The following is a 26,631-nucleotide window of genomic DNA, read 5'->3' as shown; positions in this document are numbered from 1 at the left end:
TTACATTCTTGATATTTACACATGGAATTTTCTCAGGATGCTTCCAGTTTTAAAAACTCCTAACCCTTTATCAGTCATACTTCAGTATTTAAGAGAAGAAAAATGAACAGTTTAGAAACATGGCTCCATTGTTCCCACAGACATTTAAGGAGTCCTTTGTTTTAATGACTCTGCAGACTTGGACTTGGCCTGTAGCTTTGAATAAGACACTTAATTATTTTTCCATTGACAGACAAAAACCCCTCTTTTCTTTTGGGCTTCTCTGGGTTGACACCAAAATTCATGAAACAGCATAAAAAGTAACTAACGTGCCCAGACAAGAGTACTCAAAACAAGCTTGAATACCACCATATATTTGCACCCCACTTACTAGATCTCAGTAACAGATTTTAGTGTAGAGTTTGGCTATTCAGTAAGATAAAGCCTCAAGGAATTGTCTATAACTGAGCTAGTAATTATTACCCTTTGCTGGATGCACTATGTTTTAAAGAATAAATCGAAAGTTTTCACTAATAACCATTTGCTTCTCTAGGAGAACAGCATTGATCCTGCAGAGATCTCACAGATATGATAACTCTCTCTCCTCCTCCCTCCACAATCGTAACAAATCAATCTCCCATGCAATCTATATACTGTCCCTTTCAAAGACAAAATATTCCATCATCTAAAAACACTTCTGGGCTGATCAACCCTTCAGAACGAAGGAGAGCATGGTCCTTGGAGAACGGGCAACAAGTCAAGGTAGAGAAAGCATTTGTGCGAACACCGAATTTCTAAGAATGTGTTAATGTTACGTGTGTAACTCCAGAAGGGAAAAGAGCAGCTGCAGCACCCAGTCACCTTTATAACCTGAGCTGAAAAAATCAGGAAAATTCAACGTGAAAGCTACTCTGCCAGTGAGTGGAGAGATCTGACAGGGAGGAGGATCTATGCAAAACCAGACCTTCCTTTGCTACTGCCTGCTTTGGAGAAGATGGCAGTAGGAAGCAGTTTTCCTACTGCACAAAACTATTCAAGACTTCACACACACACACACCATAAATCCAAGAGCTTTCACATTTGTTAAATATTTTGGAAAACACGCATAGTGGTAAAATAATCTGAGGCAGGAATGGAAGAGGAAAGCGCTTGTCAGTCAGGTGAGAAAATGACTCAAGTTTAAATCCCTATCCTAATATTTTATCTAATACTCTAATTCCAGCATAATATTTATATATATTATTTATAATAACTTACATAAAGGTCAGTTATCCCGAAAGGACAAGGTAAGTAATTTTGGAACAGCCAAAGGTTGGCATTTGATGTGGCTCTTACCTGGGAAACAGCACGACTGAGGCTCTAACTTGAGTCTCCTGGATCTTGGGGATACTGAGCTATTTTTGAGATAAATCTAACTTGATTTGACCAAGAATTGCTTTATCAAAATCTGTGTAGTTCCTGTGCTGGATGTGGAAAATCCCTCTCACTTTACCAGTTCTGACCAGGCGAGCAGTAACGCTACCCAAGGAGCAACACGTTAAGCTGTGCTGGAGAGATGCTGTGAAGCCAGTGTTAAAACAGTGTTAAAGAAGGTATCTTACTTTAAAAGCCTTGTACACTTAATTTTGAGAAAGGCATACACTAGTTCTCCAGGGTGAGGCACATTCAGAAGAGATCACTGCTGTTGGAGCTGCACTGATTTACATAAACTGAGAGTTTGGCACCAGTTGTCTATGCTGTTGCAATCCTTAAAATCAATGGGGGATAAGAAACCATCCTGAGACGGCAATGGAGACTTTATCATACCTGGGGGATGCTGAAAAATCCTTTGCTCAGCCTCTCAGATCAAGGTAATGGCTCTGTGCATGGCACCAACGTGTCACGGGGAGTCATTAATGAGGAAGTAACAGGAATTAGAAAGGGAACAGACCCATTAGAGCACTCAGGTTCTGCATCTGGCCAGAAGAGGTCTGATTCCTCCACTGTATCCACACTGATCAGCCCTTCTAGAAGTTGTACCAAACCAACTCCTTTTAAAAGTGTTATTTATTTTATTTATAAGGCGTTTACTGAGAGGCAGCTAAAAGCAATACATGAAAGAAATGCAAAACCTTAATAAAGATAAGTAGAAAAAAAAAAAAAGCCATCAATAAGATAAATTCAGACAGTATTTGAGCTTCTTTTTGTGTGGGTTTTGTTTTGTTTTGCTTTTTTCCCCTGAGAGAAAAATCAACTAAACAAAATGCCATAAAGTCAAAGCACTCTGAGACAACCTTCCCTATGCTCAACTGGGAGAGACCCCAAGGAATCAGAGAGAGAAAGCAGATGCAAATAATAGGGAAAAGCTCCCTCTACCCTTTAACACTTCTGTAAGAGATGAGATTAGAAGAAGTCTGCAAGCTCACAACCTGGCAGGGGAGTGATCCAGCAGCACATAAACAGAATCAGCTGTCCCAGCTAAGATTTTTATTCAACAGACGAGGAAGATTTCCATTTTCATAGAAGAAAAAGGAAGCAGAAGACATTTACATGTGAGATCAACCAAGATCAGCTCAGAGCTGTAAAGATTCCCCCTTGGTCAGGAGGCAAGTCCTGAACTGCCCAAGAAGAATTTAAATCACCCTAAAGGCTTAGAGTTCTGCAAAAAGTATGAGGAGAACAAAGAGAGAGACAAAGAATGCAGTGTTTATTACTTCTTTAGCGTAACTCAATAAAAATCAACAGTGCTTTAAAATCCCAGTACAAAGTTGACTTCTTGTTTCGTTAAAAATAGTCACTCCCCAAAGACAGAAAAAAAAAAATAAATATAGCTGAGACTGCCCACAACCTGGCATTTAGGGATCTAAACAAGAGAAGAATAGCATGGGGAGCTCGTGACACCTTTAACATCCCAAGAGGGAGAGGAGAATTTCAGGTGCATGGTTTGGTCTCCAAACATAACAGGGAAGCTGAAAAACCCCAAAGAGGCTGGGGTAAGGCAGGAAAAGGAGGAAAAGAGAAGCTGTGATTGGATTTATGCAATCCTGTAGATTCTTCAACACACCACGCCCAGTGCAAGGGGAGTACAAGCATCGCCTGGTGAGTATCTCCAGTGGAACCGCTCAGTCGTTGCTCAGCTGCCTTCGTAGTGGTGCACTAAGAACTGCACGGCCTTTTGCTACATGCTCTGAGATGGAGCATGCTGGGTTTCCTGAAGAGGTCCTATGCTGTACAGGGTGGAAAGGATGACGGGCATCCTTTCCTATTTTTATAGCCCTGCAACGTTCTTTGCCTAATGTGGATTAGCTCTGTAAAACCTTAGTAGTACACTCAGCATCCCTCTCCTGAAAAGGTGCACTAACTTTTGGGGAAAAGGCTTTGAAGAAGCCACACACTAATGGAACAAAACCAGCTTTAGCAGACAAAAAAATAATATGGGTGGCGAACAGAGCGACAACAGTAGAGTATCTTATTGGCTTTTCTTCAACCTTAAAGCACTTTAAAAAACATTATAAATTCATAGATTTTAAAGGCCAGAGAGAGCAATTCTGATTATCCAATCTGATTTCCTACCATAAAAGTTTGTCCCATCACTCCTACATGAAGACCGTAGTCTGTAGCTGGACTAAAGTATATCTTATAGACATTGGAATCTTGATTTAAAGGTTCAAAGCAATGCCAAATCCATCACACCCCCTCAATAAGCAGTTCTAATGGCTTGTTATCCTCATACAGAAAGATTGAATTTGTCTAGTTTTGACTCCTATCTCCTGATCTTGATATGTGCAAAAATGTTAATGAGCTCTATGCTATCTATTTGATGTCTTTCTTCCCAGAGAGATACTTATAAACCATGATCAAGTCCTCTAAGATGTCTCAAGCAGAAGCTTGGATAGCATGCATTTTAAAGTCTGATTTGCAGACTTCCAGCAGTTGTCATAGCTCTTCTCTGTGTCCTGTCCGGATTTGGAAAATAGTTTTAAGAACAGGCACTGTCAGCACCTGCTTCACAGAGCACTCAATAATGGCAACTCAACAGAGGGCACATCCTCACACACTCTACAGCATCTCAAGAGGAGGAAAAAAAAGACCCCCAGAAATTGCTCAAAACCTAATTAAATGGATTAATGAAATTCTGACAAAGAATAAAAATAGAAATTGGATTGTGGCTTTTCAAAAAAGATGTGCCATTCGTCTTTAGAGTTTCTCAAGATAAACTCCACTACAGCAGGAGTTGTGATTACAGCACAGAGGCATATCAAGTCAGACCTAACCTGGTTAGTTTGGGTATTAATAGCACACACAGATTTGCGAGCAGGTTGAGAAACTTCACACTGAGCCCTTGGTTTGGTAGCAGAAGTGCTACCATTCATCTCTACCATTGTCAACATTAAACTACTAGTGCTGGAGCAACCAAGACTGATGCTGATACAAGTATTTCTCTGTGTTTTAATCTGGTCATACACCCATCTGCAAGCCAAGGACCAGTGATCCCAGCTGGGAGGTTCAAGCTGCCATGGTGTCCCCAAGCCCAGGTCACAGCATTGGAATTTTCTCATGGAAAAGGGCCTGAGGGTCCTGGTGGACACCAAGATGAACATGAGGCAGCAATGCGCCCTTATCGCTAAGAAGGTGAATGGTACCCTGGGCTGCATTAGGCAAAGTATTGCCAGCAGGTCCGGGGAGGTGATCCTTCCTCTCTACTCAGCACTGGTGAGGCCACACCGGGAGTGATGGGTCCAGTTCTGGGCTCCCAAGCACAAGAAAGACATGGACATACTGGAGAGAGTCCAGCAAAGGGACACAAAGATGATGAAGGGCCTGGAGCATCTCCCCTGTGAGGAAAGACTGAGAGAGCTGGGGCTGTTCCCTGGAGAAGAGAAGGCTCAGGGGGGTGTCATCAATGTCTATAAATACCTGAAGGGAGGGACCAAAGAGGATGGAGCCAGGCTCCTTTTCAGTGGTGCCCAGTGCCAGCACCAGAGGCAATGGGCACAAACCGGAACGCAGGAAATTCCCTCTGAACATCAGGAATCACTTTTTTGCTGTGAGGGTGACTGAGCACTGGCACGGGTTGCCCAGGGAGTTTGTGGAGTCTCCATCCTTAGAGACATTCAAACACTATCTGGACATGGTTCTGCATGACCAAAGGGGCTGGACAAGATGACCTCCAGAGGGTCTTTCCAACTTCAACCATTCTCTGATTCTAAGAATTTCTCCATCTTCTACTGAATTTCCCACCACTGCTTTCCAGTATTCCAGTGGACTAATATCACTAGCACCTCAAAGGTGAGTTTCAGTGGCTGAATTTCTCAGATTCTGCTCTGTGAAGAAAGCTGTCGAACTTGTGGTATCCAAGCAGTTTGTTAAAAAAAAAAAATAATGAATAACAATTGTTTTAAGTAACCGTGTGTATAATGCATCTGTTGGTTAGTTCTCTGAAAAATAACCAAAAATAAAGAAACGTGAAGGATGCATTTCCCATTCAGAGTCATCTTTCATGCACAGCAATTGAGATTCTGACAATCTACTGAAGATTCGTCGACTAATGCAGGTTGGAAGGGATCTCTGGAGGTGTTTGGTCCATCATTCTGCTCAGAGGAGGTCCACTTAAGTGAAAGTTGTTCAGGGTCTTGTCCAGCTCTGAATATCTTGAAGGACAGAGATCTCACAGCCTCTCTGGACTCCTGTTGCACTGGTTATTCACCCCGATGGTCAGAACCTTTTGCCTCATATTGAGTTGGAATGTCCTATGGTTCAGATGCCCTTTACCTCTTGCCCTTCTACCATGCACATATGAGAGGTTATGGTTCCACCTACTCTACAGTCTCCCATTGGCTAATTACAGACAAGAGTAAGATTTCTGTTAATTCATGTTCAACTTGCAGTTGATCAGTACCCCCAGGTCTTTTCTTCAAAATAGCTTTAGAGCCAGCCAGCACCCATCATGTCCTGCTGCATAAGGTCATTCCACCTCAAGGCACAAAGGAAAGTGTGAGTAATTATCTTCCTTCTGATTTTACAGCAAGTTGGGCACTTGAATAACTTCACAGAGCCTACACTGCTTTCAGGCCTTCACCTTCTGGGCTAATGGAGAGCAGCAGTGAGGGTCACAGTGCTTGGGGTGAGCTATATCCATGCTGCAGGAGGTCCTGAACAAAAGGTGATGAGAATACAGTCCAACCTACCAATCCCTTGCAGCCATAGATAAACTGGTCCTTGAGTTTTCCTGGCATATGGAACATACACAGTTCCTCTAAAGAAGAGACAACAATGTTTTAGTAGTTTTACTTCCCATCCTGCTTCTAGCAAGGATTCCTTGCTACAGGGACTGGGGCTTTACCCTTGGGACACGTGGGAGAATAATTACAGAAATAAGGAGGCACTAATATCCTTTGTTTACACCTAGACCAGCCCTCTCTGTCACCCAAACCCCACAGACACAGGACAGAGCAGACAGAGAAGCTGTCCAGGTGATTCAGAAGCAATTTTGAGGTCCACTGTAGAATCAGCACCTGATAATTTTAGATCCTTGTCTGACACTAGTGTATTTTAGAAGTGGGATACCATGACATCAACTACTATCCAGCAACGTTAGTTTATATCTATCTGCAAAATACATCCCTCTGGCCCAACCCAACAAAACCGATGAGCCAGAGAATATCTCCAATGGAGGGAAGCGCTCTGCATCTCCAGGGTCTGGAGAGGCATCAGCAGCAATAGCATCTCCATTCCATCTACAGAGTGAGGAATAACAGAAGAGATTTGGTGTTGGTGTTTTTGTAAGGGAGATAGATGTTTTGCAAGCTCATATGACAGCCTCTGAACACAGTAGTTCTGAAACACATTAGAAAAAGAGTCTGGCTTGTTCCACCTTTCTGCGCTCTAACTCCCTATTGTAACAGATGACACAATTAAAAATAGCAAAGGATGTGGTCTCAGCAAGAACTGGAATATATCTGTGCCTGTTTAATGGAACATATGGTGGAATATTTTTACATCTTATAAAGAAGTGTGTATTGGACATGTGCTGGCACTTGAGATGCAACAGCAGAAAAATGGCATTAATATTTGCTTCCTGACAACAGGAGCTGCCATACACCATGTACACGCACACGAGCCATCAGCAGGACAGCCCACAATTGACTAGGAAACCTTTCATTATACGCACCATTGGAGTTAATTCGGAAGACATTGGCTGAAGTCTCCTGAAAAAGTTCCTGTAGTTCACTGGGATCAATCTGGGTGGCTGTGAAGACAAAAAGGGAGAAGATAATTACTACTGGAGACCACTTAGCACTTTGTAAGGGGATCACCTCCCAGCTGATCCTTTGAAGGGGGATGCAGGTTCCTCCTCGCTGCAGAAATTTAGCCCAAGTAGGTGGTCTGGTGTAGCCTTGCACAATGTCTGATCAAGCAACTTGCACTGGGCAGGAAATACCGACTCCATCAGGACAGTAAAGATGCTCCTGCAACACAGCAGATACAGTCCATGTGGACCGAGATAGCATTTGCAGGATTATTAGCAATTGGAATATAAATTATTTCTGCTCGTTTATTAAATAAGACTATCAGAGCCTCGAATGAACAAGAAACCACAAGCAGAGCAGCATGGATGGTTAACCATCGCTCTCCAGAGTAGGAAGACATGCAATCAGGTCCTGCCTTCAGAAAAGGGGAAGAAGCAGTGAGCAAAGTGCAACTGCTCTGTGGGCTCAAAGCCTTTGGGGTAGGAAGGAGATGGGAGTCCGGATGGGTCCTCTGCACATTCACCTTCCAGCCCCAAGAGAGCCTCCCCTTCTTCCTACTTCTTCCTGATAGCCCAACTGCAAGGGTCAATGAGTCGGTGCCAGGAATTGCTATTGCTGCTGCCCAGACGACTTCTCTCAGCTTCATTCCCAAGGACCTACTTCGGCCAAGGTGCCCAAATCTGCTCTAGAAGGAGAACACTGAAGTGAGAATTTGAATGTTCGGGGTTTTAAAGTTTGGTGGTGGGTTGTTTGTACGTTGTTTTCTTTTGTTTTTATTAGCTTTTCCCAACTTTAAGCCTCCTGAAACTATCCCAGGCTCCTCCACAGCTTCATCATCCCCAGAGAAGGAGTCAAACGTGAGGTTTGACTGGACTATATTAAAGAGACAGGATACATCACTTAAATAAGTTTAAAGAGGTTTTTCTGTTTTGATTGGTAACAGTCACCAGAGAAACTCATGTACACCTATGCCTTTGGCACCAGCTTTATGGCAGCAGATTTCCAGCAGATTTTCCCATGGTTTAGCCCTATTCTGCCTCTGACCTTTTGCAGGTTTCCCAGGAACTGCTCTACCTGAAACTTTGGTCAAGTCCAAAAGCACAAGGCTTGTCCACCCAACACACTACAACACATTCAAACAGCCACTGCTAACAGCAAGCCTCTCCCCTGAGCCAAAGCATTACAGAAACTCGAACAGGAGCTACAATTCAGATTTTCAAGTCAGCAGACTGTAACTACAACATATTCTGCATCCCTTAATCAGATTTTCCTAAGCTGTTAAAACGTCATGCACCCAACCTTCACTTGGAAGAGCGGAAAGTCAGCAGTGGAGCAAGGTGAAAACCATGAATATTGAGCAAAACAAGTCGCCCACTTGATACACTGCTCAGGTTAGTCCTGAGGATACATCCCTCAGTGCTTGAGGACAAGCTCCACATCCAAACTGTGCAATCAAGGGATTTTCCACTGCTTCTCACACATCTCACCCACAGCAGCACTCGCGTGAGAAGATTCAGCCCTGTACTAGCCGTAAATAAAGTCCTGGATCAATCTGTCAGGTTGACACAAATCCGAAGCATTAAATGGTGTTTAATCCAAATGCACAGGGGCTCATTGCTAGAGATTTTCCCGCTCTTCTTTTCCTGCAGTTCCTCCTCAATCAGCTGTCCCAGACACTTCTTTCCTTTGCTTTATATATGAGGCTATATAACACAAGAAATTAGCTTGGGCTTAACCGTCCCCCAGGAATATCACTTGTTACTAACAAGATCCAGCTTTCATTAAATCACTGACAAAAGAGCAGCCCAGGATAAGATTTTTAGATCTTTACAAACATTGCTGACCCTGGTTTGGGGACATTTTTCCCAGATTTTCAGCATGCTAACACGCTCTGGGTTAGCAATATGGGAGGACGTGTGTCCAAGACACGGCTTCAGCTTGGCTAAATTTCTAACTGCACATGCCAAGAGGACTGGTCCACACATTTTGTGAAAAAATTGAATTTGCCTCAATAGATTTTTAGCCTAGCCCATTGATCCTGAGTCCATTCGCACTTATGTACTTTGCTGAATGAAGCCTCAGGTGAACCATGATGAAATGAAACCAGGGTTGGAAATTCCTTCAAGTCTTCAGTTATAAGCACCCAGCTACAAGCAGTATTCGCATTAAACCCCTCAAATAATACAGACTGCAGACTTCAATGTGTTCCCACACGGGGACACTCCTGGAGATTCATAGCCTCCAGCAGGTACCTCTGGGGAATCATTTAAAACGCCAGAACCAACCCAAATATCAAAGACAAAATATCCCAACTGTTGCAAAAGGCAGGAGGAGCACAGATTTCACTGTGTGGACTATGTGCACCTGCATTTTGGAGTCCCCACAACACCACGGGAAACACCGAGCAACACTGCGTGTCCAGAGTTGGACCATAAGGTTAAAGACCACCCAGAAATTCAAGCAGTAATTTGGGAAAGTGGGATTTATCCAACCTCCCCTGGGCGGCCCTGGGGAGGCCAATTTGCTCACCCTGTACCACGTTTCCCTAATAGAAGAGGAAAAACACGACAGGACACCGTGTGAGGATCATATTCTGAAGACATGAAAATACTTCACGTTTTAAGCTTCAGCATTTTCATTCAGTCAAATGCAAGTGAGATGATAAACTCCCTCTTGAAGCCCCTCGAAGGCTTGAAATCTCAATCCATAAATATCAAACAGAGAGCACCATGACAACCCCACACCTCAAACAAATGCCAGTTAAATGAAAAAACAAATGCAGATGCAACCTTTGGCCAGAATTTCCAAACAATTATTTTGAAAATGCAACGCTTGGAAAAGAGTTTTTCTGAGAAAACTGCATTGTATCTGGCTTGCAGTTTACTGCCCCTGGACTTTTATTTCATCTTACAGCATGCTGCCAGTTCTGGGTTTACTTTGGTTTTGTTTTAGAAAAGAAAAGAAAATAGTAACAAGGATTTTATTTATTATTTTTTTTTTTAACTGCTCCAGTTTCAAGCTTCCCCACATCAAGCAGAGATGTTGTAACTATTCATGGAAGATTCAGCAGTTCAAGCAGACAAGCAAAGCAATTTAAAAACAGCAGCAGAAAGCAAAGCAAAAACGCATCTGTACTGCCAAGCTAAGTGAAGACATACCAAGACTGCAAAAGAAAGTGAATGTGAAGTACATTTGTGTCTAATAAAAAATTAAACGTCTTCAACTACATAAAGCGAGTACTAAAATATTATGATTCCCCAAGAAGGAATATGAGGTTGCCGATATCCAGTAAATACTTTGCAAGCCCTGATGCTAATAGGATTCAGGGCCACATCTGGGAAAAAAGATGACTTTTACTTAAACTGTGAGTCCTGAAAGTTGTGAAGGGTTTGGAGTGAGTATGGTACAGAATACTATGTGCAAATTGTTTCTCCTCCACTTCCTTAACTGGACATTTCCAAACGCATTTTTTTACAGTTTTCATTTCTTTTCCCCATTTGCTTTCCAGCAGAATCCCCTTGACAGGAGACAGGACAACCCAGATTCCTCTGCTAACAGCTCAACTTCCTCCCCACCTAGTAAATAGTGATGACCCGTTATATTTATTGTAATTGCTAAAGCAGCACCAGCTAACACTGGAATTCCTGATATTTTCCTACTTAATTCTCCTTTCTTTTGCCTCAAAAGCTACACAGACACCCAGGTAGGTGCAACAAATGGAAAGGATGAGCTTTTAAGTACATGCCCTACCAAAGCAAAATGTGTTCACAGGTGCTCTGGCCCACGGCAATGGCAGACCTCAGCTGGGAATCTGATCTTAAGGAACTATGCAGCTTGAGTGTGGTGGGTTAACCTTGGCTGGAGGCCAGGTGCCCACCAAAGCGGCTCTGTCACTCCCCTCCACAGCTGGACAGGGGAGAGAAAATATAACAAAATGGCTCATGGGTTGAGATAAGGACAGGGAGACTGATCAGCAACTACTGTAATGGGCAAAAGACTTGACTGGGGGAAATTAGTTTAATTTATTGACAATTGAAAGTAAGAGTAGGGCAACAAGAAATAAAAGAAAATCTTAAAATACGTTCTGCCTACCCCTCCCTTCTTCCTGGGCTCAGCTTCACTTCCGATTTCTCTACATCCTCCCCCCAACAGTGCAGCGGGATGGGCAATGGTGGTTGGGGTCAGTTCATCACGTTATCTCTGCCACTTCTTCCTCCTCACACTCTCCCTGCTCCAGCGTGGGGTCCCTCCCATGGGAAAGAGTCCTTCATTAATTAAACAGTTCTCCTAGCAACAGACCGCTTCATTGTGGGTCCCCCGCAGGGTCATGAGTCCTGCCAGCAAACCTGCTCCAGCATGGGCTCCTCTCTCCACGGGGCCACAGGTCCTGCCAGGAGCCTGCTCCAGCGTGGGCTTCCCACGGGGTCACAGCCTCCTTCGGGCATCCCCCTGCTCCGGCGTGGGGTCCCCCCCGGGCTGCAGGTGGGTCTCTGCTCCCCCATGGAGCTCCATGGGTGCAGGGCACAGCTGCCTCACCACGGGCTGCACCACGGGCTGCAGGGGAACCTCTGCTCTGGGCCTGGAGCACCTCCTGCCCCCCTTCCTCACTGACCTTGGGGTCTGCAGAGCTGTTGCTCTCACATATTCTCACTCCTTTCTCTTGGTTGCATGGAAGCATCTTCTGGCATCTGCTTACAGAAATTACCCCTGCAGCCCCCTTGCTACCAACACCTTGCCACATAAACCAAATACACTGAGACAGAGCCACTGCCTTGTAATCCACCTTGCTGCAGTCCTGGAATGCATGTGTTGGCTTTTCTTTGGGGTGTTGTTTTTTTTTTTTTTTTTTTTAAATTATTAATATTTTTGTTGTTCACGTGCTTATTTTATTTATTGTAACAAAAAATAATCCCTTTCCTTCACAAGAAAAATAGTTTCAACTGTCACCGCTGACAATGGTGCCCCATCCTGATGTGACTGCACGTGTGCAGTAGGAGCTATTCCTTGTCCAGTGATGCTGACAGTGCACTGGGACGGGACAGAGAGGGAGGGTGGGACGTCATCACAGCCAAGCTTTGCTGCTTTCTCCCTGCTCTTAACACTTCCCATCTTGTCATCCCAGAAAATTGTTTCAAAATAAAAGCTTGAAAGGAATATGCCCACTAGTAAATAAAGGAGAGTGAGGGAACAAACTACATCTTATTGTTAGCTGACTGCCCAGCTCTGTATTGCCAAGACAAACTCAGTAGCTCTTCCAGGTGTAGTTTATCCCAGAAATTGCTTCCTCTAGACAAAAATCAGTAAGACTGCACCAGGTTTCAACCCAGACATGCAACACCACCTCACACCTATCTGCTATGCGGAGGCGGCACGGAAAAAGAAAGGCAACTGAATCACAGAACCATAAAACCATTTGGGTTCAAAAAGACCCTTAAGATCATTGAGCCCAACTATTAACCTGACACTGCCAAGTCTGCCACTAAACCATGTCCCTGAGTGTCTTTTAAATACCTCCAGGGATGGTGTCTCAACCACTTCTCTGGGCAGCTTCTTCCAGTGCTTGACAACATTTCTGGTGAAGAAATTTTTCCTAATATCCAATCTAAACCTCCCCTGGTGCAACTTGAGGCCATTCCCTCTTGTCCTATCACTTTTTACGTGGGAGAAGCAACCTTGCTACAACCTCCTTTCAGATAGTTGCAAAGAGTGGTTGAGAACCTTAAAAATCCATACAACTTTGTGCATGATTTTTGCAACCGTTATGACTCAGAGCGCATTGCTTTCCATGTTTCAGCGCAATTATAATTTATCACACATCTGTCTAGAGGAGACTCTCGGGATGAGGACTGGCCAGTGGAGGGGTGTGGTGTCAGTGCTTGAAGCAAAATATAACCTGGGTGCTCCTGGTCTGCTTCCTGCCATCCTGCTCAGGAGGGAGAAAATGCTGCTGATGCACACGGGCATCCCTGGGGCTCTCCGGCGCTGTGACAGTCATTAGCTCCAATCACCACTGGCAGCAGTTGTGGCTGGAAAAGGAGAAATCCAAGCGAGCTGGGGAGCAGAAATGTCTTTGGGTTCCTCTTCGACAAGCCAAATGCAAAGCCTGAGCAGACTTAGAGGGTCTTGACTCTAGTAATATGGATATAATTTATGTCCAGAGGGAATAATTACAGTCCCAGGACAACACACATGGTATCTACAGGAATATCCATTTGCTTAATGTTAATGAAAACTTCTATGTTCCCCATCTTCTTTGTCTATTAATTATTTCATAGTAATTTGAAGTTCCTAATGGCTTTTCTGCAGCCAGGTGAAGTCAAATGCCTCCCTGAAGCCAACTTTGTAGCAAACCCAAAATAACTCAGAAATTGCAGAAAAGAGGCAATAATTACAGTAACTCCAATAAAAAGGGAAAAGACGAAAAACAGGACGAGCATTTGATCTTTCTACTTGCAATACTTAACGTGGCTGTAGTAAAGCAGCTCAACACCTCATAATTGTGATGAATTTATCCCCACTGCACCACGGAGAGCTAGGTCTGTGCTCTGTAAAAGACTCACAGACTTCCATCATCTGCATCTTTGCTCAGTTGAAAGTTTTAACTAAAGTTATAACATCTTTTGCTCAAAACAAAACAAAACAAACTTCCAGCAGAAAGTTACTTGGCATCCAAACTCCCCTTTGTACCCTGAAACTCCTGCAAGAAGTTAAGTGCAGGTAGGGAACAACTTGTTCATTATGATTTCAAAACATCCACTCTAAATCCTCAGTTTACTTCTACCAATAAAGATTAAGCACAACTGCACTCAGGCCTGTGACTTTTAACCCTTTCAAAACCCAGATGAACAGGTAAGTCTCGCCCAGCAAGAAATTTATTCCTTCCCCAGGACCAGGGGACCCATTGCAAGGCTTCATTTCCCCCCTTGAAGACTTTTCACAGCGTTGACCTAAGTTATCCAAGTGAGTAACTCTTCGTTGAAAACTATGATCCACAATGAGACCCATGTGCCTCTGGCACTAGGAAATCAAACTCAGAGGAGAGAAAAAGATTGATTTTTGGCTGCTGGCCCAAGAGTAAGACAGTTTCTCTGGAGCAAAATGCTAAATGCATATCTTTATTTTAGCTTTTCCACAACAATTGATGTAAAAAGGAAGAGGTGGAAGAAGATGAAGGGGAAAAGGGGGAAAAAAGAAAAAAAGTAGCAGCTTGTGGAAAAAAGAAAAAGCAACAGAAAACAGACAAGCAAGAACTGGTAGATGCACAACCACCTCCACTCACTCTAGACAAGTCCTCTAGCCACGAATACTCAACAGCTACCCAGGCTGTTCCTCCATGTGGACTCTCTGATGTCAGATCATAGAACCATAGAATGATTTGGGTTGGAAGGAACCTTAAAGATCATCAAGTCCCAAGCCCCTGCCATGGGCAGGGCCACCTTCCACTAGCCCAGGTTGCCCAAAGCCCCGTCCAACCTGGCCTTGAACCCTGTTCTTTCACTGAACGCAAGGTTGCTGCTTCCTCCCAAGACCTGCCTTCTCCAGGAGCAGAGGTTGGGGCAGGAAACCCAAATACAAATCACCTGGCAGTGCTGCTGCTCTGCCCTCAAGGCATATTCTCATTTTGCAGAGTGGTCAGTGGTTTGTCAAAGATGAGGAGTTTCTTGCCCTGGCCTGTGACTCCTGTTAGAGATGCTTCATGTGAGAAGTGAGTGAACCTTGTTCAGCTTGAAAAAATCTTTCCAAATGTATTTAACACTGTGCAAAAAGTCCCCCAGCTCTGTCTGGGATGGGGGCTCACTTCTCCACATATTTTCTTTACTGAAGTTCAAACCAAACATCTTTGACTGGGGCTGATAGCCCAGGGAGGCACCCAGCTTCTCTGGGAAACCTGTGCCAGTCCCTCACCACCCTCACAGTAAAGAATTTCTTTCTCATATCTAAATTAAATCTACCATCTCTCAGTTTAAAACCATTACCCCTCATTCCATCCCTACACTCCCTGATAAAGAGTCCTCCTCACCTTTCCTGTAGCCCCTTTAAGTACTGGAAGGTTGCTATAAGGTCTCCCCGGAGCCTTCTCTTCTCCAGCTGAACAACCCCGACTCTCCCAGCCTGTTCTCATAAGGGAGGTCCTCCAGCCCCCAATAATCTTCACGGCCTCCTCTGGACTCACTTGAGCAGGTCAATGATCTCATGCTCCATACCAGCCCTTGGTCTCTTCCCCAGTGGGAACACTGTTTTGGTCTTCAGTTGCTTTTCCATTTCATATAAACCACAGGAACCTCATTTACCATCATGACCTCTGCTGTTCTGTTGAAACCGGTCAAAAAAGCTTCAACAAATAGCAGCATAGAAAGGATTGGCCAAGAATGTGTTTGGACAAGGCTCCTTTCCTCAAGGGAAAGAGCTTAAAATAGAAAGGGAAATGGAAGGGAATGAAAGAAGCAGCATCACGTATAATGTTGCAAAGTTGCTCCTAGCATGCAAGCTTAGGAGGTTTTTATTTCCTCCTGTTGAAGTTTGAGTGAAATAAGTGATAAAGGGAAATGTAAACAAAAATCACACTCATCAGGCAACACGTTTTTTTTTCATCAGCACTGGAAAACGTGATGCTGTTTCACGTGGCAATGCTTTGAAGCTCTTTGCTAGAGATTTACGCAGTGACTTGCAAAAGACCTGGGTCTCCTCAGCATGGCCACAGCACAAAGAGGGGGCACGGAGGGGATTACACATTTAACTAATGGGATGAAGCTGGTGTTGGCATGAATCCACTTCCAACCCTGATTCCCACATTGTGGGTTGGTGTGCTAAAGAACTTAATTACTTATGGGTTAACTTGGGGTCTCTGCATCAAGACTCATAAACTCCTGTTCATTTTTTTTTTTTTTTTTTAAATTGCCTTCCAGGCTTGGCCAAGTTGTCCTGAACATACAAAATAAAAGTTTCCTAGTTTTAGAAATGCCTGAAGGCATCTCAGCTGGAAGAACACATTTCATCCAATCCATCTGAAAGGGAGATGCATTTAGGTAGTGAAGTGCCTGCCTCCTCTCCTCCTCTCCCCAAGGGAAAATCAAAAAGCCAGGAGGTCTCTCACTCCACAGCCTTGCTCTGGAAAAGTACCTTACTCTCACCTTACTCTCCCCACAAATACAGAAAAAAATATAGAGAAAATAAGTGAAATGAGTAAAAAAAACCCCACATCTACTTTAATAGATTTTTTTTTCTTTGAAAGACTTTCTGCAGCTATAGCAAATTGAGCAGAGGAGACAGAGATTTTATAATTTCTAAGCCAAGTTGAGTGCAGGGCCCAAATTCAATGTGTAGAAGCCCAAGGAGGTAAAGCAGTCAAGGGAACATGATTTCAGGTTGGTAAGTATCCCCTCCCTAGGCATGCATTTTTTTCTTTTGCTCTCTGAGGCAGAGTTTCAATATATCAACTTTGTAAAGCCTCTGAGATTTGGGCTTTAATTCAGATGTCCCCAGACAAATAACTGGAACACATGGTGTGACCAACACAAGTGTTCCTGGTAGAGAGAGCTAGTAAGTTTTAACTGGAGCTCAGCATGTCTCTTTCTTGGAAGATCCTAGGGGAAAAAAAAAAAAAAAAAAAGCTATAAATATATATACAATACAAATCTCTGAAGGAATAAATACAGAGGCTATGCCAAGCAATGCCTAAGAAGCCAAAGACAGAGCCTACTCAAAAGGTTCCCATATAGGTGAGATCTAGAGCAGCTGGACCAAAACTTTGCAGCCTGGCAAGTGTTTGCACTTAAGAGGCATCACAAGGGACAGCCCAGACGTGGAGAAGCATCCCTTCCAGAAATCAAGAGAAGGTAAAGGGTGAGCATTAACTTGAACTGAAAGCCAACCTCAGAAATTAAAGAAGATACAGAATTAAGACACTCACCTCCTCCGCTACTTTGACAAGGAAAGGGGCTGCACGCGATCTGTGCGCTCCCGCTTTAAACCAACCAAGAGATAAGTTTGTTTTTTTTTCCTAAGCCATTTGGATGAAGCATTATACGCTGAGGTGCTCTGACATCCTTCTTGCCCCTACCATGAGGGAAACCATCCCCTACAACTCTAAACACAACACCTAGTCCTCAGCCAGCAAACTGCAAATCTGCCTACCTCCAATAACAGAGAAAAGGAAACAGCAGTTGTCTTATTTACAATGCAATCAAGATTCAATCAGATTTGCTTTGCATTATTTCGAGCTAAGATTTTTTATTCTCTTTTGTTTCCTTCTTTAGCATATATGCTAATAAGCTACTGCTGAAGAAGAAAGCCGTGAGACGTTCTAGGTGCACAGCTAGTGTTGGTATCTTCTCAGCCCTGCAGCTTGCCCCGTGTGTCAGGGAGAGCAGTGTCAGCGTTATCAGCTCACGTACAGGGAGCCTGGCCAAGGAAACTTTCAGCTGTGCCAACAATGTGTTATCCAGATTGGCTGAACCCCTTCAGATCCATGTCCCAGAGGGTACACCTCCACCAGTCTCATAGCAGCAGTCGACAAAAACAGTCATCCCCCCCAAAAAAAAATTCCACCCACACAGCGTTAAGGCAAGAAAAAGAGAAATTCAAGCAGGCCACCAAGAGGAGTTGTGTCTAGAACTAACCCCGAGCTACACACATTAATTCTGCCCCCACCAGGTACTGGCTCTTGGCCAAGTGGATGGGGTGTCCTCTGTGGTCATTCCATGCAGCCAGACGGGAGCAGCAGCAGCCCTGCCCGAATTAGCTCCAGCTCTGAAGGTCTACTCAACGACTGAACAGCAAAGCTATGACCAACCACCTGGAGAGACTGCATGCGCCATCTGGAGAAGGAGCAGATACATCTCAGACAGCATCCGAAACAGCGCTGGAAAAACTGCTGCCATGAAGTGTCCCCCAGAAGACGGGATGCACCACACGATAAAATAAAAGGGGTGAGATGAAGCAGAGATGCTGGAGAGAGGCTGCTTCCAGCTCATGGTCGGGGGTGAAATGCCCAACAAAACTCAACCAAAAGAATCCCAACCAACCAATAAACTTTATTACATTACTAACCTAATATTTTACTTATTTATTATTAACAGGTTCCCTGCTTTTGCAAGGATACTAGAAATATTTCAGGTCTTTTTCAGCAGGATGTTAGAGCTTGTGGTTTTCAGTCTTTTTTTTTTTTTTCCAAGCTGGTTAAAGATGTTAGAAAGTGAACAGTGGTTTGCAGTACCAAACCTGATCTTCTCTACATCTGCATTAAACCATATTGCTGCTAGAAAAATCTGTTCTCATCCTATACTCCTTTTTAGGCAGCACTGAAAAAAAAAACAAAAATAAAACCAACCAACTAAGCAAAAAAAAACCCCTCACACTGCCTTCTAATTTCTACAACAAGAAAAAAGGCAGATCTTGTTGAACTAGTAGGAGAGACTCACAAGATTTTTACTAGCATAAAAATCCCATCACTTCATGGTGGCAACACGATGGCTAACAGTGATTTGAAGGTCAGGCGACCTTGTCAGCCCATGGGAAATGAGTTGGTGGGATTCTCAGTGCTGTTTCACCTGCTCAAATCTCTTTAAAATTAATAAACTAAATTTAGAGGATTCAGATAATTACTTTCACCACTGTGAAAGAGGTGCTCTTGTCCAGACAGGAGAATTAGAGAGAACGTTGATTTTTCTGTTAACTGCAAAATAGACTTAAAATTTTAAGGAAAATTTAATGAAGAATAAATGCGGAGCGTAACTGTGCAATGGATTAAGAAGCTGCTAATTCTGGCTTTGGTTGGACAGTTTCACAATTAAGAATTTGTCTCCTTTTTTAAGAAAAAGGGAGTCAAACTTTAAAAGGTTTTGCATAAATCTGACGTATTACTGAGATGCAGTTAAGTAGCTTCTAAATAAAACAATGTAAGGTTTTGATTTTTTTTCTCTTTTTTTTTTTTTTTTTTTTTTCTGGTAGTGGATTAGGAGAGAGCTAAAAAGACAATTAACTTTTGATGGAAATAAATCAATGTACTGGAAAATACCAATTCATTTGCAAAATTTCCCTATCAAATCCCATTGCTTCCTGCTTTCCAAGATGGAAAGTCTAATCATGTTCCCTTCTTCATGCTCCAAAGCAGCAGCAGAAGCAAGTGTTAAGGTGGTGTCTGTATTTTTTAAAAGGACCCTCAAATCATTTTAAAAAAGGCAATTTAAGATGTTTCACAGGGTTGTTTTTTTTTTTTTTCCTGCGTTTTTTTTTTTTTTTTAATGATGATGCGGTACAAGTATATAAATAAAACTTGAGTAAAAGCAGGTTTGTGTTGCACTTCTATATTCCTAGGATTGTCTGCAGTCCTGTGCTAACACAAACTGTACCGACAGCATGTGAAAATGCAAAGGAATTGACTGAAAAACAAAGTGGAGAGGATTAATCTTACACTCACTGCCCGAGCAGTTGGAAATGTAACATGAAAACAGCCAACAAAAAAGATGAAGAGTCCAAATATTTTTGAAACATCGTTATTTAAAGATTTATTGGTGATATAAATTACAAGATACTGTTTTTATTTTTAAACTAGCTCTTAATCAGTCTCTCTTCTGGTCTTATTAATGCACTCAGCACTAATTGCCTTAGAAAATATCTTTTAAAAGATCCAGGCTATTAATGACAAAATGGAGATGATTTTTTTCTTTTTTTTTTTCTGATTAAGTCCATGTGATGCAAAGAAGTGGTATCAGAAAAATCAGCCATACGAATGAAAGGCAGAAACCTTTAGAAATATTACCTTATCACAGCTTTCCAGTACAAAAAATCCAGGTGGATGGGTATTTTTTTCACTCCTTGTAAATTACGGATTTTATAAACAAAATACTGAAATGTAAACTCGACTACCCAAAAGACCCCCAAAGCATACCGGATAAAAGGTTAGTAATAAAAATGAATAAGAAAGTGTGATCCCTGCAGATAATATGTATAATTCATGAGATTATCCTTACTACCACTGTACTGGAGAGGTTCCAGGGCTGGGATGAGTCACTAATCTAACAGGAACAATGACAGAGATGAGACTCCGTGCATCAACAGTGGTGACACTCAGATGGAGATGAGCAGTGGGGTGGGAGAAGGGAGCGAGGGAGTGCTCTCCTCACTGCTCTGGCCATGGGCACCCGAGGGAGGCAATTGGTTTTTCCCCAGCCCCTTGGCATGTGTGAGTTATCAGAGAAGACAAGTTGAAGGAGGACAGGTCCATGGCAGCTCTGCAGGAAAAAGTGGTGTTGCAAGATATGATGCTGGACCCCAGCAGAGATGCAAGCTCGCTACAGGGTCAAACACGCTTGTTTCAGCGCAACGTTGAAGACACTCTAGTGTAGAAAATGTCCTTTTCCCCATGTCCTTCCTCTTCATCACTTCCTTTGTTAGTCAGGACTAAAACTTCAGACCATCTCAAGGATATAGAAGACAAACTGTGCCTGCATTAAGTAAATAAAACATTCTTGGAGAGCCCTTACAGCGTCGCTGAGATCAGCATGAAGAGCTTGTAGAAACCAGAAGCCCCACAGAGACAACGCGATATTTGGGATGACAGAGTAGCAGAAATTACTGAAACAGAGACAAAGGGGATGCAGTGGGAAGCAGTGACTGAGCAATGAGACAGCTGACATCTATCCACAGGGTAAAAGAGGTTTGAGCATGGATAGTATTGCAAGTACTGGAGCAGATTTCCAAGTTCAGAACAAAAGTACAAACCGACGCGCCCTCCTCTTCTGGAGAGCTTCGGTTCTCCAGCAAAAAAGGAGCAAGACAACTTATTAAATGTCTCAAAGAGAAATGAAAAAGTGCAGCACAACCTTTGTCATTTATTGGTACTCTTTATCTGTATTTTTAAATAAGGAAACTATACTGACAATTTATGCATGATAATTTAGGCACTTTCCCAACTTATACTCAATGGAGGAAGAAAAATTATTTTTCTTTGCTTAAGATTAAGCATAATAGAAACCACGTGGCCCAAGGAACCAGCTCTTTTGGAAGAAATCGTATATAATCCATATGTACAAAACCCCATACACCATTCAGGGAGGAAGATGAAATACCATCTGCCATAATTTCTGGAAGTCTCCTGGGTTTATTTCTGTGGGACATTGTATGCCGAGCTGATCCTCTATAACTTCTGGGATCTGCAAGTGGTCATCAGAGGTTGTAGGAATGGCCATAAAGCGTCCTGGGCTTTGTTGCACAGCTACTGCTGTAGTTATTCACTAGTAAAGGGAAGACTGGCACAAAAGGCACAGGCTCAGCTGTCTCTCCCTGGGATTCACACGGATCAGATTTCAAGTTCTCTGACCCTCTGCAAGTTACTGGCAAGCCCTTGCGCATTGTTCATCGCTAGTGAGAAGGTCGATGTGATCAAACATTACGAAATTAGTCTTTTATTTTTCATATACAGAGGCGCACACACTCAGCAACAGTCCTTCCTCATCTACTGAGACAGAAGCAGAGGTCAGCATCATCTTACTGCTATTTGTTGATCAGAAAAAAAAAAGCCCTTTGCTTTCCTGATACTGTACTGCAAACTCTGACCCATGCAGAACCACACTGACCATGACAGTGCTAAAAACCAGAATGAAAATAAAGGAGAAGTTCATTAGAAGTTTATGTAAAGCTACCGAAGAAATGTAGTTACTCCACGTGTAATGTGATTTGGACAATGAAATTTATACTCGTGCTTACACACACACAAAAATAAATAAATTGCATGGGTGTTAACATTTATTAGAGATTATTATATCACCCTCTGCACCTTCGTAAAACCAGAAATATCGCTTCCCTATGGGTAAAACAGCAGCGTGTATAACAGTGGGGCTCAGCCCTACCATGCAGGAGGACTGACCCATCCCCAGGCCCATCTGTGCATTCAGTTGTGAGACAAAAACTGTCCTTTTGCTATTTAATTCAGCAGAACTTTGCTCTCTTTCTCATTCCTAGCATGACTCATTAAATATCTGCAGACCAGATTTTCCTCTCCATCTTAATCGAAAAGACTCTATTATGTACTTGAACACAGACTTTCTCCCTTTCTTCCAAAATAAAGCTGAGACATGGGTTGAAGTATTTGCCTAAAAAAAAAAATTCCACAGCACTGTGATACTAATGAATATGAGAAAGTGGAAGTGACAGGAAACTGATGAAGAAAGGGCTGAATTACATTTTTTTAGACAACTGGTTTATTAGCTCAAGCATTCTGGTTTAGGTCAACAGACACAAATGCCAAACCCAGTAAGCTGGTTTCAGCTGAAAGTTTTTTGATTTCCTGCCTTTACCACAGTTGAAGCATGCCTCTGCAAGCTTTCAGAGGGAAATGTTTTGACATTTTGAACCAAAATACTGTGTATTCTCAAAATTTGTCCACATTTAAACAAGAAATCTAGAACAAAAGGTTTTTTCCCCAAATATTTGTCAGTGCAACTCTTTTGACTTGTTTTCCATTTTCAGACAAATTCTAAATATATTTATCAGCTACACGGAGAAAAGACTTAAAAAGTGTATGAAAACCAATTACATCATCCTACTGGATACCAGTACCACTGCTCATGCAGAGAGAAATGCGTGTACACGACACAGTGAAGTCGTGAAAAATAAAATACATCCTAGAGGTCTTGGTTCCAAGGGCGAAACTGATGGAGATGCACAACCTCCACAGGAGCTAATTTCTTAGTCCCTTTGGAAATCTCAAGGAATCCCAAAGCAGACATTCATTTTAGGGCTCTAGCAGTCATTCTGTTAGTAAAACCAAGAAATACCATTTTGAACTCTTCCATGTTCCTCTTCCTCTTGTAGTCTCTCCAAACACCCTTGTAAAGTGCAGTAATCATTTTCTGACGCTTACCATGACCTGTTGCTGAAACTGAGGTCAAAGAAACACTTCCCCACATACAAAAGGCTATAAAAGGGTTAACACCCTGATTTCCTGCACACATGCAACTGTTACTGTTATTAATGGGAAATCTGAACATGTTAGGAGCCTGTTGCCAGCAATGGTTCTCTGAATTTTCATCAACGTCAGGACTACAATAATAAAACACGATGTTCTTGCAGAAGAAAGAGGACTGCTGCTGAATCCCTGCTCCCTCACATTCCTTCGTGCTGCTGTTGCATCAACCAGCGTTAAATGGTTGGGCACAAGCACCAGAGCCTGTTGCTGGCGTGGCTGGGGCAGGGGGTTTATCCATCCACGAGCCAATAGCTGTCACTCAAAGAGGACCAATCTGTCCTTTCATCTCCTTTTTCCTCCTCCTCCTCCTCCTTTCCTTCACTCTTTTGGCCTCTTACTGAATGCTTTTTTCCACCCACCACTTGTAAAGTCAGCAGCAGCCACCACCATGAAGATCTCAGCAAGCAGCTGAGGGAGACTGAGACGAGCCACATCCCTCCTTGTGGAAGAGTAGGCTGAAACACAAGGGCCCCCAAAACTCCCTCCATCTCTGTTGCCAGGATTGCATATCCCCAGTGCCCATGTTGAACTGCATCAAGTTTCAGCCCATTCTTCCACATGCTGTCTGGACACGGCCTTGAGTAATCTGGCCCTGCTTGAGCAGGCAGGCTGGACTAGATGACCTCCAGAGGTCCCTTCCAACCTCAGTGGCTCCTCAACAAGCCATTCATCTTCTTCCTTGAAAGAAACAGTGATGAAGACCCAAGGATCAGAGGTGTTATACTCTTCTTTCAAAATCACATCCTGATTCCTTTCCTCCCGGCCCACTGCACTGTGCAGAGGGGACAGGTGCTTCACAGCAGAAATTCTGAAGGAGTTGGGCTAAGCTACTGCTCAAATGGGTGAAATGGTGCTGCTCAGGGGCAATCAGTGATCCTCAAGTGGTGAAAAGTTGCCTCACACAGACTTTTCATCATCCTGTAGCTCCCAGATTTGACCCTTGCACTAGCCCCACTGGATGACCACAACACAGATCATCTAGACTAGGTGGGGCACATGTATCCCCGGGGAAAGGAGATGCTTTTCGGACTGATTTGTCTGCTGCTGGTCAGCACTGGATGAATGAAGTCCAGGAGAGAATGGAGAAGACCACACTGAGCACACAAAAGCCAATTCTACCAGGAAACAGAAAGTATGTCCTGTTGGATACAAAGAAAATAAGTCCCGAAGGTGTTGAAAGCTTGTCTAGAAGGTAGGGATCGGCCTCTAAGCACCCATTCAGTTCCAATGAGTTCATGGACCGGTTGGAAAGTTCATCATCCGGTAATTTTCCCCAAAACAGGCAGAAATCAGAGTCTGGCAGTCTCACTCACTTGCACTCCTGTCTCGCTCCCTGCACTGTGCTAATTCCACACTTGAGATGCTTTAACATCCCCGGGAGATTTGAGGAGGAGGTCAATCAGCTCTTCTCTTCCAGTTCATTGTAACGAGCAGCCCAAACAGTTAGTATCAGTTAAAGTGAATTGATTTTATCTGAAATTCCTGCTGCCGCCTTCATGCGTGCACACACATTGTTGCAGCTTCTATAATTAGAGCACGCCAGGAGAGAAGCAATTTGTAAGGAGAATGACATCTCCAAACCCCAGCTCTCTCAGAAAGGTGTTGTGTGCATGTCTGGGGGGAAAAGCTTATATATTCAGGAGAAAAGCCTCTCTAATGATGCCACTAAGCATTAACTAGCAACCTAATTGGTTTTGTCTTACAGTCTCAAGCCATAAAAAGAGGAGAAAAAACACACAGGCACACACAGGAGCACAGAGACCTTGGCCACCTGTGCTTAATCAAAGACAAGACACATAGAAAATAACCAAAACATTAGCCAACAGGCTAAACATAGTCTCTTTAGACACTGTGGGTCTGTTTAGAGTGCAAAGGCATGAGACCTATGGGAACAAGCCTGGGGTTGAGATTTGCTAAGAAGCGAGTAGTGCTCTGCTCCTCATTGGCACCGATGTTGCTCCAGAGAAAGAGCATTTTGATCTACCAAATCCCAAACCTCTTCTGTTCCCAAACATTTAAAGAAGGCAAGATGTGCTGGCTGGGGATTTGTATCCACCAAAATGCTCCTACTCACACCCAACCCAAGGTTACCTGATTGCTGGGTTTGGTGCAGCTAAAACACGTGTGCATGACCCTGACTGGGATCTCACTTGAGTTGCAAGGGTTTCTTTTGTGTACCCTTCCCTCCCCACAGACCCATGCCAGGCACCCACGGTAACATGAAGCAGATCCACTCTGGTCTCTGGGCCCCCACACATTGGATTTGGAGTTATTTTTGAAAGCACAAGAAGTGCGACACATCCCCAGACTGTGGGCCACGGTCCCAGACCTGGTCCTGGCCCTGCACAGATGATGTGCAACATATGAAGTTCTGTCCCCGCTCTGGTGAATCCTATCTCCTGTTTCTAGGGAGGTTGGAGGGGAAAAATCCCTCTGATCCTGCCTGCAAGAGTCAGGGGGTAACAGCTTTGGGTTCTACTTCCCCTGGTTGAAAATGGGATGGATCACCTCCCACTCATCCTGCAGGTAACCAGATGACCTCCTGATGCAAGGACCTGAATATACATCAAATAATACTGCAGGAAGTTCTGCATGCAAAGGTGATACAAACAGACAAATAGAACCACAGAATCGTTTAGGTTACAAAAGACCTATGAGATCAACAAGTCTAACCGTTAACCTAACACTGCCAACGCCACCACAAAACCACGTCCCTAAGCACCACGTCTACACATCTTTTAAATACCTCCAGGGATGGTGACTCTACCCCTTCCATAGGCAGTCTGTTCCGGTGCTTTACAACCCCTTCAGGGAAGGAACTTTTCCTAATATCCAATCTAAACCTTCCCTGGCACAACTTGAGGCCATTTCCTCTTGTCCTATAACTTGTTACTTGGGAGAAGAGACCAACACCCACCTCACTGAAACCTCCTTTCAGGTAGTTGTAGAGAGAGCGATAAGGTTCCCCTGAGCCTCTTTTTCTCCAGACTGAACCCCCCCAGTTCCCCCAGCCGCTCCCCAGCAGACCTGTGCTCCAGACCCTGCCCCAGCTCCGTTGCCCTTCTCTGGACACGCTCGAGTCATTCAATGGCCTTTTTGGGGTGAGGGGCCCAGAACTGAACCCCCTCAGCCAGGGGCGGCCTCCCCAGTGCTGAGCCCAGGGCTCAGATCCCTTCCCTGTCCCTGCTGGCCACGCCAGTGCTGACACAAGCCAGGATGCCGTTGGCCTTCTTGGCCCCCTGGGCACACTGCTGGCTCCTGTTCAGCTGGGTACTGCCCAGTACCCCAGGTCCTTTTCCACCAGGCAGCCTTCTGGTGTCATAATCTCATGATCCCTTCTAGCTTTAAAATCCATGAATGTAAGAGCTGAAAAACATGCCAGAAAAAAAAAAAAATATAGTGCTGCTTACTGTAATGACAAGACTAGACATATTTTCACCCAAGATCACGGGTAAA

General features: G+C 43.6%; 1 protein-coding gene across 14 annotated transcripts in view; it reads right to left on the bottom strand.

The window, feature by feature from the left end:
- Positions 1–26,631, bottom strand: part of TSNARE1 (t-SNARE domain containing 1) — a 533,649-nt gene that overhangs the window by 346,503 nt on the left and 160,515 nt on the right. For all 14 annotated transcript variants that reach the window (XM_074898355.1, XM_074898350.1, XM_074898344.1 and 11 more), the window contains one exon: positions 7,130–7,207. In XM_074898355.1, the coding sequence (XP_074754456.1) occupies positions 7,130–7,207 (78 nt within the window). The remainder of the gene's footprint in view (positions 1–7,129; positions 7,208–26,631) is intronic.

Source organism: Athene noctua, chromosome 2, assembly GCF_965140245.1.
Source record: "Athene noctua chromosome 2, bAthNoc1.hap1.1, whole genome shotgun sequence".
NCBI lineage: Eukaryota > Metazoa > Chordata > Aves > Strigiformes > Strigidae > Athene > Athene noctua.
The sequence above is the reverse complement of the archived record's forward strand: the minus strand, read 5'-3'. Positions and strand labels throughout refer to the sequence as shown.